At 50.8% G+C, this 17,433-nt stretch overlaps 6 protein-coding genes across 6 annotated transcripts; 3 read left to right on the top strand and 3 right to left on the bottom strand.

Moving 5' to 3' along the window:
* Window positions 1-273: 273 nt before the first annotated feature.
* On the bottom strand, window positions 274-644 carry CORC01_08442 (aristolochene synthase; the record flags this gene model as incomplete). The annotated part of the gene is made up of 2 exons (XM_022620073.1): window positions 274-509; window positions 572-644. 2 exons carry the CDS (start codon window positions 642-644, stop codon window positions 274-276), a joined length of 309 nt encoding a protein of 102 aa, XP_022473385.1.
* A 1,823-nt stretch (window positions 645-2,467) lies between these two features.
* On the bottom strand, window positions 2,468-4,381 carry CORC01_08441 (uncharacterized protein; the record flags this gene model as incomplete). Its single annotated transcript, XM_022620072.1, has 1 exon — window positions 2,468-4,381. The coding sequence occupies one exon, from the start codon at window positions 4,379-4,381 to the stop codon at window positions 2,468-2,470; it is 1,914 nt and encodes a 637-aa protein (XP_022473384.1).
* Window positions 4,382-6,319: 1,938 nt separating this feature from the next.
* On the bottom strand, window positions 6,320-8,713 carry CORC01_08440 (glutamyl-tRNA(Gln) amidotransferase; the record flags this gene model as incomplete). The annotated part of the gene is made up of 8 exons (XM_022620071.1): window positions 6,320-6,501; window positions 6,634-6,893; window positions 6,947-7,260; window positions 7,318-7,420; window positions 7,477-7,576; window positions 7,637-8,070; window positions 8,125-8,528; window positions 8,591-8,713. 8 exons carry the CDS (start codon window positions 8,711-8,713, stop codon window positions 6,320-6,322), a joined length of 1,920 nt encoding a protein of 639 aa, XP_022473383.1.
* Window positions 8,714-9,675: 962 nt separating this feature from the next.
* CORC01_08439 (uncharacterized protein) lies at window positions 9,676-10,800 on the top strand (the record flags this gene model as incomplete). Its single annotated transcript, XM_022620070.1, has 3 exons — window positions 9,676-9,732; window positions 9,877-10,126; window positions 10,373-10,800. 3 exons carry the CDS (start codon window positions 9,676-9,678, stop codon window positions 10,798-10,800), a joined length of 735 nt encoding a protein of 244 aa, XP_022473382.1.
* A 3,248-nt stretch (window positions 10,801-14,048) lies between these two features.
* On the top strand, window positions 14,049-16,148 carry CORC01_08438 (acyl-CoA oxidase; the record flags this gene model as incomplete). Its single annotated transcript, XM_022620069.1, has 1 exon — window positions 14,049-16,148. One exon carries the CDS (start codon window positions 14,049-14,051, stop codon window positions 16,146-16,148), a length of 2,100 nt encoding a protein of 699 aa, XP_022473381.1.
* Window positions 16,149-17,016: 868 nt separating this feature from the next.
* Window positions 17,017-17,271, top strand: CORC01_08437 (uncharacterized protein; the record flags this gene model as incomplete). The annotated part of the gene is made up of 1 exon (XM_022620068.1): window positions 17,017-17,271. One exon carries the CDS (start codon window positions 17,017-17,019, stop codon window positions 17,269-17,271), a length of 255 nt encoding a protein of 84 aa, XP_022473380.1.
* Between the last annotated feature and the right edge of the window lie 162 nt (window positions 17,272-17,433).

Raw genomic sequence — 17,433 nt, 5'->3', positions numbered from 1 at the left:
GACTTGCTCAAGGAATTTAAGCGTACATGAGATAGTTTAGGGGTAACTTGGGTTTATTTTCTAATGGTAAATTTGCTTTAGGAACAGACTTTCTGAGGTTGACTTTTTTGAGGCGACGAGTGCTGTATTGGTGTGTAGTCCGACTCTATGACCCATCACCACTCATCTGAAGTTCAATACCCGTCATGCACGTCTTCATTAACTCTGAGCACCCTCTTAAAGCATTGTTTAGACTATTTCATCGTGGTGTCTCTCCCATTCTCGAATCATGGCTCAGCAGATTCGCTTCGCTCCTTCGTAATTGAGGCCCCTCTCGTCGGCCAGAGTCTGCACAATATCACTAACGATGGAACCCTCAGTATCAACCTCCTTTGAGACGCGAATTTCCTTGCCCCAGCTCATGACATCCTTTATGACGGAGATGTGATGCGTGTAGTTGAGTTCAATATTGGCAACTGAGGCGAGCTCTTCTTCGCTGAGGTCAATTGCGTCCCGAGATCGTTGAGCGGCTACAAGAACGTTTTGATCGGTTAGATGAAAGGACCTTGTGATGACCTGTCAGGAGACTTACGTAGAAGCAACGTCCAACTCCCGATGCTTGAGGTATTCTGCCACACTCTTTTTCGCGGGACGGGAATTGTCATTTTGAGACCGCCAGAACACAAACGTAGGCTCCTCAGCTTCACCCGAAAGGCTCTTGTCGATAGACCTCATGCCTTCCCAGATATCAAATACCATATTCTCACTTGGCGAGTCTTTAGCAGGATCAGTCTCTCCCTAAACAATCGAGATCAAAATCTCGTTGCGAAAGCTCCTCGTTGGGGTCGGTGTGGTATGGTCGTACCGCCGTAATCGATACTTCTAGTGGTTCGTCCCGATCTCTGGCGACTACGCACGAGCGTTCATCGACGGAGATTAATTTGTATGGGCCTGCCCACTGTTTGGTGGTTTCCCTCCACGCCCTCACGTCCGAATCCAGCGGCATATCGAGGTTAGGACTGACGTCTGGCCCGTACCGGGCGGCAACGGCCTCGTTAACTTGCCTTCTGGCATTTGCCTCGCGGAGAGCCTTCATTGCCTTGTCGATTGCTCGTGCCCGTTGGGCTACGCCTGGCGACGGTGGTGAAGCCGTCGTCGTTCTTGGGTATGCTCCGAATACGAGGAGCGTTGGGACGAGCCACTTCGGTCCCATGGTATCATTGCAACACTTGAGTGCAGTCTGGAGGCACTCCTCATGCGTGGAATCGGGGCTTTCCTCTCGCAAGATTCTGAACGCTCTTTTCAGCTGCTGGTGTGCCCTCTCCACCTTGCCGATGCTATGGTGCGCTTCAACGGGCACTATTCTCACTTGTATGCCATAGGCAGCAGCATTATCCCTGAATTCCGTGGATTTGAAACTAGTTCCCGCGTCTGTTCTGATGCCGTCTGGCGGTCCCTGGTATGTATCAATCCAACTTCGCTTTAGTGTTGCCCATACAGTCTTAGCCTGTATGTCCCGTAGGAATTGCCCACCATGGAAGGATGTGGCTGCGTCGATTATATGCAGGACCGGCCGACTATTCAGGTAGAAGATATCGACGACGATCTCCCAGTTGAAGTTGAGGTCGTCGTGTAATTTGAATTTAAACCTGTGTGGGCTTTGTGCGTTCATTTGGCATTGGTGGCAGATTTTCGTCAGTTGCTCTAGTGCCCCTATTTCCACGTCGTTCCCAGATTGCTTGAGGAGATTATACAGCCTCGTGAAAGACGGGTGGCCGAAACGTCGATGTAATCGTTTGAGCTCACTCTCCGTTAGGTAGTTAATGGATTTGACGTCGGGTTCGAGCTTGATGAACGCATGCCCCCATCGTCGATCGACGAGCTCAAAGTGCTTGCCATTGGACATCCGGTTCCTTATGTTGTCGAAGATAATGCCCAGCTTATCCATATCCTTCAGGCATAGGAGGAATGGGGTGTAAACGGGTAGGATGTGGAAGATCATCGTACCGAAGCGTGTGTTAACTTCCACTGTATCAAGGGCACTTATTTCCTCTCCTGGGCCGAAGCTGATTCTCGCAATGCCTGCTGTCGACGTGTTGAGGGTGACTGGGGAGATCTTTTGGAGCGCCTGGAATTGCCCCTTACCTCCCGTCGACCATTGTGAAGCTCCGGTATCCGGAATGATTCCGTGAAATGATTCCGGGCCGTACCGCTCGCTGGCATGGAATGCCTACGCAGGATCACCACTTGGGCCGTCTGGTAGGTGTAAAAAGGGGGCCAGTGGGCCCTCTAGTCTTTTCTCTTCAGCATGAGATTCTGTGACTTCTGCGCGGCCCGGTTCGGGGGCTTACACGCGGCTTAGCCTGGTGTCTTCCGTGCTGCTTAGTGACGTCGTCGTCTGAGGGACTTTCCCTTGCCAACCGTGGAGGAATGCCTGCTCATTAAGAGCCTGTACCGCCTTTTGTTCGTTCAGCATGGTATACCCTCCTCAGGCTGACGAGACGAAAAAAGAGTGGTTGATATCGTCGAATTCGTCGTAGTCGAGGTCTTTGGTATACGGGGTGAGATCTTCCTCGCTTTCCGACCGCCCGAGGCCGCACTCAGGGTCATCAACGGTATGGTCGGTTCCGCCCGTCGGCTGACCCTCGTATGCTACGAGGAACTGGTTGAACCGATCGGGGCTGGTTTTGCCCTGCGTGCCCCTCGACTTTCTATACTGCTCGTACGATTTGGTACGCTCTTCCTCGGAGTGATTGCTTGACCAAGATCCATCCTTTTTGCATATAAAACCATTCCCTTTTTGTTCTGGTCTGGGATTAGATCGTCGGCCCGGTGAAGGGTCCGTTCCTCCTCCCTGGCGGTTGCCGTACCTGGCCTCCTTTCCCTTGCCATTATACGTACGGTCGACCCAGTGCTGCTGGTGAGGGCCGTCATGAGATTGGAAGTTTGCTTGGTGCGGCATTCTGGCCTCGATGATGAGGCTGGATCTCAGCCTCCAGCAAAGGGTCTCGTAGTCCTCATGTGATTGTTGTAAAGGTATCCTCGCCTCTGGGACTCTCTGAACCGCAATACAGAGGTGGTCGACCTTTCGCTCATTCGTCCCCTCGTACGGCAGTGTTTTCGCCAGCTTATCGATTCTATCGATCAGCTCCTCGAGGATCTCGAGCCGTGACTTTCCTTCCATCGACCTGGCCACGGAGCCGAACGAAAGTGCTCTCAGTTCGGATAGGAGTTCCAGCCTCCTACCGTGGGTCTCAAATCGGTTTCGGATTGTATCAACGACGCTGAGAAAGTCGGTCTCATCGATAGTACGCACCGCTGTATAGTAATATTCAGCGGCTTTCCCTGTCAGTACGATATTGATGACCGAATGATATTGTTGTTCTCGGATTCCGACTTTCTCGCAGTAGTCGTAGAACATCGTTAAGGTCTCTTGTAAGACCTCGTACTTCCCCCCTGAGTACATTTTCTCTTTGGGGAAGGTCTTCCTGAGGTCCTTATATTGCCGTATGCTAACGACCGTTGGATCGCTTTCTTCCCATAATTCGCGTGCCGCAGGGTAATTGTGGTGACTTTGTGCAGTCGATCTCACACTCTGTTGGTTGGTTGGGGCCAGACTTCGCATCGGCAGCGTCGTCCTGCTAGTCACCGAGATAGGTGGAATCGTCGTTTGACGTACTTCCAGTATGATCCTCCTTTCCGGTGTCGTACTTGTTGCTGATATGGCGCCATTGGTGATTTTCAGTAGGAATTCCGGTTTGCTCACTCGTCCACAGAATTCGTCGTATTTAGACACTGCTCGGTCGATTTGATCCTGATCCCATGGCGTAAAATCTTGGGCTGCAACTGTTGCTGCAAGCGTCTCGTGTGCCCTCCGATGTGCCGTCTGGGCTGGCAGAACACCTCGGCAGTGTAGGAATCGGTTTACTTCCTTAACGATACTAGGATTCGCACTAGCAAACCACTCGTCCCTCCAGTCGCCTAGGTCGTCGACGATTCGGTAGAACAGGGGTTGCCCCTCGAGCCCCTTTCGAGCGTACATTTCCATGATGTATACCAATGCAGCATCAATTTGCTCGCCGTTAGGCTGGTCTGAATCTCGGTACGCCCATTTTCCCCAGTACTCTGGGTTAATTTCGATCCAATCGTCTGGGATAGGAATCCTTCCCCGCGCTCTGTGGACTGACTCGCCCCTTGCCGTTCCTTGGCTTATGCTTACACTTGCGGCAGCCGGCGTGTTTGATCTTGACGGGGATGTTTCAGATTCGTTCGTTAGTCGTGGCAAGAGCGTACTGTCGTTGCTCGCCGGAAATATCGGGGTCTGGGAGCTTCCCGCCGCTTCCAGCCTTCTCGCGGCGAGTCTCGTCACCATTTGCTCCTGTTCCTCTGGGTTGCTCGCCATCGTTCTTCTGTCCGTAGTGGCACTCGTGGGTTGTTGAGGAGTAGTTAATAAGGAAGCAATTGGATTTGGAATCTTAAGCTTGAATTCGGGATCTTAAGGTCGATTTGTCCTTCGATCGCGCGGGCGGTTCCTTCCGCTGCTTTGATCAATTGATTGACGCGTAGGTTGGCCGCGGTGTGATTGAGGTAGGAAAAGCTGCTTGAGGGTGACGACGGTAGCTCGGTCGCCTTCGCAGTTCTGTTAATTGGCAGTGGGTTGACGTGGTAGACGTCGACCTTCCGTAGGCAGTCAAGGGCTGCGATTCCTCTACTTCGTTCCGTCGTAGAGATTCGCGTCTTGTCGCCTGCTTTCCGTAAGGTTGGGTAGCACGATTCTCCTGTCGCGTTCCGTTCGAGGAGGTCGTCTCTTCTGATCTTTTGCGAGATGCCTTGCTGATCTGCGATAGTGGAATTTAACCACACTGATCAGTGTTGGTATCCCTCTCACAGGGATATTGGTTCGAACCAATACGGTTAACGAAGAGATCAAATTGATTATATCTAACTTCTGCGTAAGGGTGTAAGAAGGAGGTTCCAATCGGAGGTTAGGCAGGCCGCGATTCTCGTAAGTATAGGTTGTAAGTAGCCCGTGCGCGGGCCCCTGCCTCGAGGTCGAATTGGACTTCCAATCCGACACTGGGATTGTTTGTTTAATACTTAGGAATAGTTTCAATTATTTGGTTTATTTGGAATTTAGTTTGATAGATTGGCTTTAGCGGCAGCGCTGATGCTTGACTCAGCTCCTAAAAGTAACACTAGGCGCATTTAGGAGGAAACTGACACTTTCACACATACGCATATATATACCTATATTCACATATGATCTCCTTTTCTCTCAAGCTCTCCGATAGACTCGGACATCTCCACCAAATGCTCGGAGTTTGCTATGTTATTACAACTCATCTCGTCACCCAGCATCCTGACACAGATAACCTAAGTCCCGAGTCAAGGTAAGGATGTATCGTTGCCGCAGCCGACAAACTCCGACCGAGTTTCATGCGGTTGGATATCCCGAACCCACACCGAACTTCTCTGTGCGGGAAATTCTTCCCCAGCGGAGATAAGAACGGCGCAAAACGACAACACGGAGAGTTCGGTATCTCTCAAAACCTATAATTCGGCAATGGCACTCATAGAATGGGGGATCCGCCGAGCCCGATTGAATGGTCCTGGACTCAACTACCACAGCTCGTGGTGGCTTCTCTAGGCCGGCCCCATTTACGGCCATCCGCGCGCTATTTACAATGCAATCACCTATCTGGTCAAATACTGCTGTCAGTCGTGGCAGATTAGTCAGCAATTCAACAATCTCTGTCAATTCTCGAGCGAATGGTCATTTGAGTTGTTTGCTCAAATGATCCCGCAATGATCAGACTTAGAGGGAATTGGACGGGCCCGCGGGATACGTTACCCACATACTGTCACGGTCGGGAAGACGGGACATCGGTGGCGCACCGGTAGACCACTGGTGTGGCCCTAGCGGGACGGAAAAGGATATTCCAGGCAGAGATTAAGGGGGCTTGCGTACAAACTGTAGAAAGGCAGGCTTGAATAAACGTCAACACCTACACCTAAGGGGCAATCGCCGACTCTATCACTCTGCGCGGAACCTGCACCTGATATATACGAACATTTACAATAATTTGAAAGATATATAAAGGTCACGAGGCTATAATGCATAGCAATAGGATAGAATCCTAAAATATCTTGTTATTATACTATTTAGTCAGCCATAGCCCCTAAAGCTTGAAGTTATGAAGAGGTTGGCAGTAGTAAATTAGACGCAACGAGCCCTATATTGCTTGAATATCTGGGACGTCCTGTGAGCAAGCCACATGCTCCATACGCGCGCTGCTACCCTTGATCATTAATCGCCATTGCATCTTCAGACTTGGGTTTCCTATAAGGTATGTTGGGCCTCTGGTAGGCTTGCACCTCCATAGACGACCTCCGCGTCTGCCATCATGACACGCAGAAGCTCTGTCAGCATGATATCGCTTCCTTTGGAGCCTATCAGTCCCACGGCGGCGGGCAGGTCCTCTATCATCCCGGTAAACTTTGACTTGTAGGAGGTTGGTTCAACTAAAGCCAGGTCAGAGGAACGCATCATAGTCTTTAGTAACAAATGGACAGCTTGTATGACAGGATAGAGTGGGAAGCTCGTCCGAGGGACGGAAGTCTTTGGGGTTTATGGAAGTTGAGAATTCCACTCACCAGGTACGATAAGTTCTGGGGCGTGGGCATATGGGCCGACGTTATAGAAGAAGAATCCGACGCCCGTGAACTTTTGCGGCCCGTCTCTGTACTTGTCGCGGTAGTCTGGTTTGCCTGTGGTCCAGGGAAGCACCAGTATGGTTTCCGAGTAACCATTTTGTGAAGGCGGCATGACCTCTTGATAGAACCATTTCTGATAGACGTCCATAAGTCGGCGACCTTCTTTCTGCTGCTCCAGCGTTATCGTTGGCAGATACTCTCTAGGACAAAGTAATTTAGCAGCCGTTTATTAGGGGAAGGAAATGTCACCTACTTCTTGAATCGGAGCTGAGGATTAAGTACCGGCGGTTTTCCATTCTTCTTTTCGTATTCCTCAACAAATTCCTTAAAGAACCCCGTCCATTGATCCGGATTAGCGCTCCATTCAAATACGTGGTTGAAGTACTCATTTAAAGGCGTTTCAACCCCCTCCGGATTTGTTTCTTTCCATAGTCGGGCCAGGTTTATGTGAGTGCGTTGGACACCCAAGAAGGATTCAAGACGGGCGATGAATTTATCAAACACCTTCTGGCTATTTTCATCGGAGACTGGCCAGTAATCGGTGGGATACAGAATCCGCGTTGGTTTCTGTGCGAAACGTCAATAAGAGGCAAATTTAACATCGAAATTGCGCAGCAATTCTACCTTGAAATCATCACTTCGGCTAGTAGAACCTCCATAAAGAGCCTTTGCAAGAATGCTGAACTCTTCCGCTGTTCTGGCAAAGCCGCCAAGGGTATCAAACATTCTATTCTCAAAGTCAGCAGCCGATTTCATCTGAGAAGAGGTCGGGGTAAAGCTCACGGGCTGTATGGCACAACTCCTTCAAAGCTAGCCGCCCCAAGGGACGATCGCATACCGAACACACCTTGCGCCGCAGCCGGGGCACGTATGCTTCCGAGAGCTCAAAGAATGGCGTTAGTCTACGACTGAGCATCGTTTTGGATGGGAACCAGGGGCTTACTGTCGGTTCCCAGGGTGAAGTCCAGCCATGGGTAGGATGCGATGGCCGCAGCACTGCCGGCGCTGCTTCCACTGGTTGTGAGATATCCATCACCTCGAGGATTGAAAGGCGCCTGGTAATCCACCCAGTCGCACGTTGGCCATTCAGAGTCTGCAAACTGGGTCGTCTTGAGCTTGCCAACCACTTCGAATCCAAGATCAATCAGCTTTTGAAGGGCAGGCGCGTTGCTGGATCTGACGGGATAGAGCGACGTGTAGGCGCGAGACGAAGCACCAGTCTTCAACCCTTTGAGGTCGATGATGTCTTTCACTGCAAGGCGATAGCCTGCGTACGGTTTCTCGGCGGTTTTCTTGTAGTAAAGACGAGAAGGAACGGCGACTGTCAGGGCGGAGGGATACTGTTCTCCGTAAGCAGCCCCATCCAAAGAGCGGTACCTTGTACAGTTCGTAAGTACATGGAGATATATCGTGGGGGGACATTGTACGCACGTGCCGGTCTCCTGGGTCGGGACTGTAGCCACCATAAAGGCATCAGCACTATCAGGGTAGAGCCGGTACACCAGGTGAAGCTTCCCATGATGTATAAAATAGGGTCCCTCAGGCAAAGGTTCTTTGCCCGACGATGCTGTGCCGACAATGCTAACTGACACGAACTGAGCACCGTGGTCTCGAAGAAGCTGCCCGACGTCCTCGCCCAGCTGGAAAGTTGCGTCGAAAGTTTGAATCACCACAGAAGAGAGGAATCGATAGGACCAGACGTCGTCCCTTCGAACAAAGTTTTCCAGATGTTTTGAAAGCCGGCCAACATCGAGAGGCTCAGACCCGACATCCAAGACAGTGCAAGGCTCTGCTGTTCGGTCACTTGGTAGATCAGAAGGAACTGCTGCATGTGCCTATTCAAGATGTTGAGAACATGAAGCATACTGCCACGGCGACTGACGGGACGTGGACTGACCGTGTCGATGAAGTGCATGTAGTAGGCTACGTCACCCAGCCGAACTACCGTTGAAACGAATTTCTGCCCCATAGAGAGCCCTAACAAAGCACAAAACAGACCCGAGACCAACAGAATGTGCATCGTGACAGCGCTTTGGCGCGCTAGTAGATGACTGGGCCCGACCCAAGATATGCTGCTCAGCGTAGAGGCTCAAGCCTTGGCTCTAGCGGCGACTGAATTTGCTGCCGGAAGACGCGCAGTTGAGACATTTGTCAGCGCAAATGGCCGCCCGAGATGACGGCGAAAGTGGGAAGGGGGCAGACAGCCGCGAACTTGTTTGAGAGAGGGATCGAGGTAGGAAAGCACAGGGATAGCCTCAATCAAGGCGGAATTGGGGTAACGGCGGGAATAGAGATGGGTTGGGTGAGACACTGCGACCCAACAACCAACACCCGAGCTTCAGTGTCTGCTTGGCACGCGCCTTCATGGTACCTAGACTATGATTCTTCGACCAATGACACCTAAAGCAGTATTTTCCAGCCGCCACAAGTCAGCGAACAGTATGAACAGTATGAACAGTATGAACAGTATGAACAGTATGAACAGTATGAACAGTATTAAAACTTCCATTAGGTTTAGAAGTAAAGACTAATATCCAGCCGCCACACGTCAGCTTCACCTCCTCAGCATGGCGACATCTTGGCGTACATGAGATATGACCTTCTTCAACGTCCAATCAGAATCCATCGTCTGGTACAAGGCATCCCGTTGTCGCACATCTGGACCTGTTTGGCAATCTTCAATGTTTGCATCAAACCCCCTCACGCTATTGATGTTGTGCAACACAAATCCTTGCCGTGTTGCCGCTGGTTAATTTAATCAGCAAATGGAGCTACTTTGTATATGCAGCCTGATTTTGAGTCGGCAGGAAAACATACTGGTCATGTCCAATGTTCCGTCAGCAGTAACTACATTCAATGTCTGATCTGATAGCTCTCAATATCATAAGGGACGGAGCCGCTCCCAGCCTGGTGGTTTGAAATGACATGAGCATGCCAGGACCGAAAACCCCCAGACCGAGTGATCTCTTTCTATCCGCAAACATGGCCCGTCTTGATGCCGAGTCGGAAACTAAGCCCCGTGGTCTAGAACTTGCGAAAGTCTACTCAGACTTGAGTCTAACCTGGGAGCTTGACCAACTCAACCCCGAGAAACGACTTGCAAGTGTCTTCTACATGCAGAAGGATGCCCTTTTTCTCGAGGAGAAACCCTAATTCATGAACGTGCCAATCGATCCGGCCTAGAACCCAACCCTGAAGCAAACCAACGTCAAGTACACCCGGAAAACAATTTCTGTCACCAATGTTCGCGGCAGCGAGGACATTTTCAAACTCGATAGACAAGGTTTCCAGCTTGGTCAGCTGCAGAGTAAGCTATCGTACGAGGACTTCGCATCAACGGACTCCATTGTAAACCAATATTACGAGGAAGTCAAGGCTTTCCTCAAACAGAATACGGGCGCGGTTGAGGTGCTGCCGTTCGATTTCCAGGCTAGTGACGACGAATTTGTTATTAGCTGAACTTCGCGTAAAGAGTCGCAAAATATCTGACATGTTCTCTTGAGCCTCAAGGTCCGCCTAGTCGATCGTTCACTGCCTGCCAACTCGAGAGGCAAACCGGGAAAAGCTCAGCCATTCGCTGCTATACATGCTGGTAAGATATCGGTCACATGTTTGCGTATCTTCGTTTGTCCGAAAATGTTCACCAATGCCACAGAACTGAACCTGCTCTCCCTTCTAGACCAAACTGCGAAAGCCGCCGCTCGGCGCCTGTGCCACTTCCATCGAAGCTTTGCGGACCAGTATGCCGGCCGGCGGTACCAGATTGTGAAGTTATTTGCTCTGACGTCCCCCAAAGATATGACATCGCTGACCAAATCTCCCAGTGTTTGGAAGCCCCTCCGTGGACCCGCATACGACTCCCCTCTCGCGGTTTGCGACTACAGAACCGTCAAGCACGATGATCGAGTTCCCTGTGACATCATCTTCCCCGACTACCTCGGCGAAACCTACAACTTTTGGCCCAATCCTGACCATAGATTCTACTACATAGACGGCCAAGAAGCGAATGAGACATGGATGATCAAATGCTTCGACTCAGCCACCGCCGAAAATCCAGAAATTACCCAATGTGCGACGCCCATTCCCATACCTTTCGCTCTACGCTGACGACCAAGGCAGTCTCCCCGCATGTGTCCTTCCCTTACCTTTCGGATCAGGATCACGCGCCCCGAGAAAGCGTGAAAGTCAGAACATTTGTGTTCTACTGAGATATCGGGACCGAGCCCCTAAATCCCTTTCCAGTCATAGCTGCCCATTTTCATCGCAACATCCCCTCATTATATTTTGTGTCACATTTTACAAATGTTGAAATCTCATTTGCACCTTACCTCTTTTGGATGTTGGATGGTCTAAATTCAAATGTCATTTGAATGAAAATCAAGAGTGATGTGCCAGAAACTATACCAAGAAAGTATTTTGAAATGTGAGCTAACATTGTTAGCTTCTGCAAGTGTGAGACACTTACTGTACGCAGGGTTCTGTGTACGCCACATCGGCAGTGACATGGTTAAGTCAGGCGGAGGAAAACGTTGTGCAAGAGGCTGGAAACCAGAATCAAGTTTGGTAAAGTTTTACAGAGAGTTTGAGAAGCGAACCGTGGGACAAGATATCAAAGAATCAATGAATGCGCCCACTAGTTCCCATCAGACAAAGGAGATAATTGGGACAGAAAACTACTGCTTGACAAGCAATGAAATAGTTGCCGAGTTCTTTGCAGCCAACAGACCAAATCAGTTCGCCTTGTTCCAGTCGTTTCAAGTTTCGCATGCTCCAACATCTCCAAGTTCATATTACTTAGTAGGCTATAAAGATAAAATGCAGATTAATACACACCTAGGCTTTAACCCCTACGTACTAGTTAACTTCTGGAACAGCAGAGACACAAGGCTTAGGGTAATAACCTACATATATAAGAACCTTGGGTTATAGATATAGTAATAAAGACCTACCTAAACGAGACATATCTTATGGGTTAAGGCTAGTAGTTTTACAATCATTAATATACATAGGCCACTAAGCGAGCCTATAAACTATACAACTAGCCTCCTATTAGGATATTAACTACTAGAGAGAACCCTTATTGCTGGGGATCTTAATTCCCGCCACTCTTCTTGGGAGCCTACGTCCCCGAGCCGGAACCGGGGAGACGATGTTATAAAATAGGTTAAAACTTATGACCTTACGTTTGTTAGGGAAGTCGGGGCCTCTACCTATACTTATGGGCATACCCCAGACCTAACCTTCTTAAATATTCCTTTTACGGAGGCCTATAATAGCCCACACCTTTATCTAGGGGCTGACTACTAAGCTATTACGATGATTATACCTATAGGCAAGGCCTAGGAATAGAGACGTTAGATTAAGAACTTGTTAGTTTTAGAGTCAGCTCTACTACGGCTGGCTGACCTTATTAAGATAGGGGTCTAACTCTGAGCACCCTAGGGGATCTGCCGACCCTAGTAGAGATAGATACTCTGGCTTCATAACTAGTTAGCCTCTTCTATATAGCTATCTAAGCTGTAGGAAAGAGACGGACTAACTAGGCCAGAGGAGCCCCCTGGTGGATGGAAGAGTGCTTAGAAGCCTATATTGCTGCTATTTAGGCGAGACGCTAATAGGCCTAGGAACCTGGGCTGGTTATACCTCCCCCTTTCTTAGAGGAACAGAAGGTCTTCTTAATAACTGTTAGGAGGGTAAAGCGCGCTTACTGGACTGCTAAGATTGAAGAGGTTAAGTTAGACTAAGACCTATATAGAATCCTGGGCTGGCGGAAGTCCAGCCTAGTAGTTAAAGCTCTACCCACTGATAGTCCTATCCAGTGAACCTGGGACTGATCCATTTCGCTCAGCCAATGAAGGATTGTTATTATAAGGCATCAATATCACGCTACTAGAGAAACTGTCAATTGGAAGTAGCAAACATGTCTTCCACCTGAGCGGGTTTGTTTTGGTATGGGGACACTCGTTTGTTAATTGGAAATTTGTCAAAATTGGGTGGCAGAGTGCTTCAAGGGTCTCCACTATCCATCTTTTCGGAAGAAAGGAAATCGTGTTGATAGCATGCTACCTTGGTGGCGACGTTAGCGCGCAAGGATGGTCACTTTCCTGTCAATGCTGATGATGGGTATTACACAAACGTCATGCCGTTTCTCCATCAATCTTCCTCATGGCACTTCAGGTCTTGAACTGAATGATCAAATGGTACCATTGTGGGATAAGGGGCGTTTCTAGGAGCTCATTGACACGACTCGAGGAGATAATTTCACATGTTTCTTGGGCGCATGGCCCCGCCACAGGTCTGGTGGACCAGTCAGGTGTTCAGGCTTGATGACGCATCATTAGTTGCGGCAGGGATCAAGATTCGACAAGTCTGGATCCAAGCGCTCCAGACATGGATGGAATTCGGCTGGAATGGTCGAGTTTCTGCAGATCGACATCTCTTCCACGTGGAACGGAAATGCTCTTCTTTGAGAATCGTTCGTCTCGACCTAGATCGCATTGATGGATTTGCCCGGCGTTCTCCCAGAACTTCAATACCTATCTGAAGTCCGCGAGGGACCTGCGCAGTGTACATGATTTGTTCAGGTACCCAGCTTGCCAATGCTGAACTTCGATGTCCAAGGGTTTTGACTCTCGATGCTTGTCCAAGAAAAGTAGAAAGCGATGTCTGGCGGTTGCATTGAGCTCTGATAGCTGTCTGCGCATGCTGTCTGCGCCTGCTTGGCCATGTCAACGAAAGTCTTCTGTTCTGCCTGCTGGCTTCCAGGTGGTTCCTCGTCCGAAAAGTGAAAGCAACACGTGCGATGTCATTTTTGTCCGAAAGTATTATGCCAGCCGTTGGGTTATGAGCTTATAACATGAGACACGCGTAACTAGCACATTGAGAGTTTGGTGAGTGCTGAAATGTGAGAAGCCGCTTGTCCCGGAGGTCCAGAAGCAGTCACCCGGCACTGAAGAAATCCAGCCGAGGGAAATCGGTTACGCGTGCCCGCACCTCGGGACTCGGGGTCGGCGCCGAGCGTGTCCGATGATCGGGGGCTGACGTCTTTGGGTTTTGTTGGACTGTTTGGGTTGAATCAGGGGTTTCCAGAGAGCCTTTTTGTGGAGTTTCGTCGCGAACCAAGAGACTTAGTCTAACTGTATCTAGTAATAGCCGAGGCACTGCCCATCAAAGCATCATTGCTGCTCTCCGAGCCGGAACTCGAAACCTAGATTAGATTAGATCTGGACAGCGTACGCTGAGTTGTCGTCTCAAAAACAGTGTCCTACAAAATCCCATCTGCAACCTCCATTTCTCCAGACCAACTTCCCCAGTCCTTCAGTACCCCAGCTCCCACCCCCACACACAAAACCAAGATGCCGAATACCCCGGATTGGGTCAAGGCCCTCCAGCCGTCTGGCCCGCAGGGCACTGAACTCCTCGCTCAAGAGAGAGCAAAGTCCAATCTCAACGTCGACCAGCTCGCGACGTTCATGTTCACAAATGAGGCTCTTGAGCGCAGCGAGAGGATACTAAACATCTTGAAGAAGGAGCCTGTCTTCGACAAGACGCAGAACTACTTCCGCGGCCGAAATGCCCGGATCGAGGCTGCGCTGGCAAGAGGCAAGAGACTCTTCCAATTGACCAAGGAGCACAACTGGTCTGAGCAGGATTACACCGTTGCCAACGATCTGATTGCTGAGCCGACACCATACGGCCTCCACGCCAGCATGTTCCTCGTCACGCTTCGCGAGCAGGGCACTCCAGAGCAGCACGAGCTCTTCCTCAAGCCCGCCGAAAACTACGAGATCCTCGGATGCTACGCCCAGACTGAGCTTGGTCACGGCTCCAATGTTCGCGGCCTGGAGACCACGGCGACGTGGGACCCGTCCGACAAGAGCTTCGTTCTGCATTCGCCTCACCTTACGGCTTCCAAGTGGTGGATCGGTTCGTTGGGCAAGACGGCCACGCACGCCGTCGTCATGGCCCAGCTGATTCTGAATGGAAAGAAGATTGGCCCCCACCCCTTCGTCGTGCCAATCCGCGACAAGAAGACTCACGAGCCTCTCCCGAACGTACACGTCGGCGACATTGGTCCCAAGTTTGGTTACAACACCATGGATAACGGCTTCTTGCTGTTGAACAACGTCAAGATCCCGCACAACCACATGCTCGCTCGATTCTCGTCCATCGACCCGACCACGAGCAAGTACACCCGTCCAGCGAACCCCTCTTTGATCTACGGAACCCTCACATGGGTGCGATCAAACATTGTCCTGCAGTCTGGCTCGGTCCTGGCCAAGGGTGTGACCATTGCCACTCGCTACTGCGCTGTTCGCCGACAGTTTCAGGACCGCGATGCGCCGGCCGGCGAGCCTGGCGAAAACCAAGTGCTCAACTACACCATGGTGCAGATTCGTCTGCTCCCCCTCTTGGCAGCCACCTTTGCTCTCCATTTCACCGGACGCGGCATGATCAACCTTTACAACGAGAACCAGAAGCGCATGAAGGGCGACGTTGGCAAGCTCAGCGACGGAAACAGGAACCCCGGCCCTGAGGAGTTGAACCCCGGCACCGACCTCCTCGCCGATCTTCACGCCACCTCCTGCGCCCTCAAGGCCTACGGCTCGACCGTTGCAGGCGAGGGTCTCGAGGTTTGCCGCCGTGCTTGCGGAGGTCACGGCTACTCCTCCTTCAGCGGTATCGGTTCATGGTATGCCGACTACCTGCCGACCTTGACGTGGGAGGGCGACAACTACATGCTCACCCAGCAAGTGTCGCGCTACCTGTTGAAGTCTGCTCGCTCTGTCCTCAAGGGCAAGGCCGGCAACAACGACACCACTCGAATCCTCTCCGAGTTCCTCCGCCGCCGTGACATTGGCGCTGCCTTTGACGTGCTCGGCTCCGACGAGGACCTCGTGGCCGCGTTTGCCTGGCGTGTGTCTTTCCTCACCTTTGAGGCCCTCCGCCACCGAGACGAGGACAAGCAGTCTTGGAACAGCCTGCTCGTCGACTTTTGGCGCCTCAGCACCGCCCACGCCCAGTACATGGTTGTCAAGAACTTCCACCAGGCCCTCAACGACAAGGCCACCACCGAGCAGCTCGACAAGGACACTGTCGGTCTCCTGCACAAGCTGTTCAGGCTATATGCCCTGAACACCCTCGAGCAGGAGGCTAGCGAGTTCTACAGCTCCGCGGCCGTCACCGTTCGCCAGATTACGCTGGCGAGGACCAAGGCTGTGATGACCCTCTTGGAGGAGATCCGACCCCACGCCGTCCGCCTGGTCGACGCCTGGAAGTTTGACGACTGGGTGCTGGACAGCAGTCTGGGTCGCTACGACGGCAAGGTGTACGAGGACATGTTCAAGCGCGCCAGCGAGGACAACCCGCTCAACAGCGTCGTTTTTGACCCTTACCCCAACAGCAAAGTGCTGTTCAAGAAGGATGAGAGAAAGGACCTGAGGAGCAAGTTGTAAATGATCTCACTAGACTGGAGAGACTATAGATGCTATACGGGATGGATCATTGTTTTTGACTGTAGAATTACTAGCGCAATGCAGATAGAATATTAAAGAAAGTTCCTGTTACTGCTTGTAACTACTTTGTCCAAGGGACTTGACTCTCATGGGGTCTTTATCGCAAACCTACAGCGGCACCCTGGCCTGAGTTAAGATGAGCCGGCGGGGCCGGACCTTCAGGCCGAAGCCGTCGTAATTTTCGTACTTTCGGAGCACCCGCTCAGTCGAGGACTCCACATCTTTTCGGCTTCTCCGATCGAATCAGTCATTTCATAGTATTTCCACCCAATGTCCGTTGACTATGTTATTGTGCCTAAAGACATTACTTTCTTATCATGAGTCGGGCTGGTTCGCCAGAAGGGGCTTGCATTGCCCGAGTAGAGCTGCCCGTAACAATCTTTTACAGTTTCTTCCATGGCTCTAATCTAAACGAGGCATAACTTACATGTAGCAAGCAACCGATGTCCGTAGAATGCTGTTAGAGATGTGTTCAATACTGTCAGCACCGCCGGGTCCGTGTTTGCCACGACACTTAATGATGCCTTCGTTGTGATCTCACAGCATCACTCCAAACGCCTTTTTCTCATAAAGATGGCATTGCCTCACCCCCTCTGCAGCACTTTTGACGCATTCACATGACTGATTCCAACTCGCCCATAGAAAGGACCCAGTCAAAGTTGGCCTACAGATTGTTTCCCAACAGTAAGCACATCAAATTCCTCTCCAGTCTCGACTCCCCTAATAATAGTTACCAGTGCAAATCTCAATTCTGCTCGCTCTCCTCCCAGGTCTAGCCACGGCTGCCCATCATGGCACTCCCCGGAAAATGACATATATTGGAGGCTGTATTGTTTCCAACAACGGAACTGGGTGGTCTAATTGCACGATGCCATACATTGAAGCGCGGCTCAAGTCGCAATGCGACAACCTTGGCGGATCCACGTTACGCAACATGAATTCCACCACATCACACTTTGACTTCGTTTGCGAATGCGTGCATGGGAACACCAAAGACTTTGTATACGACGACAAAATTTTCAATGCGACCGCAACGGTCGGGAAGAAATGTAGAAAAAGATAGGCTTCTATCGATTGTGCGGCATTGGAATATGTTGATAATGTCAAACTCTTAGAGTCTCGACGGTTTTCTTGCTGGTAGAATGGAAAAAATTAATCTAATGCGGAGATCTACAACTGTCAGCTTGGCCTCGTGCAGCATTGCCAAGTTCCTCATCAGTTCAAG

This window comes from Colletotrichum orchidophilum (genome assembly GCF_001831195.1).
Source record: "Colletotrichum orchidophilum strain IMI 309357 chromosome Unknown Scaffold_72.1, whole genome shotgun sequence".
NCBI lineage: Eukaryota > Fungi > Ascomycota > Sordariomycetes > Glomerellales > Glomerellaceae > Colletotrichum > Colletotrichum orchidophilum.
The sequence above is the reverse complement of the archived record's forward strand: the minus strand, read 5'-3'. Positions and strand labels throughout refer to the sequence as shown.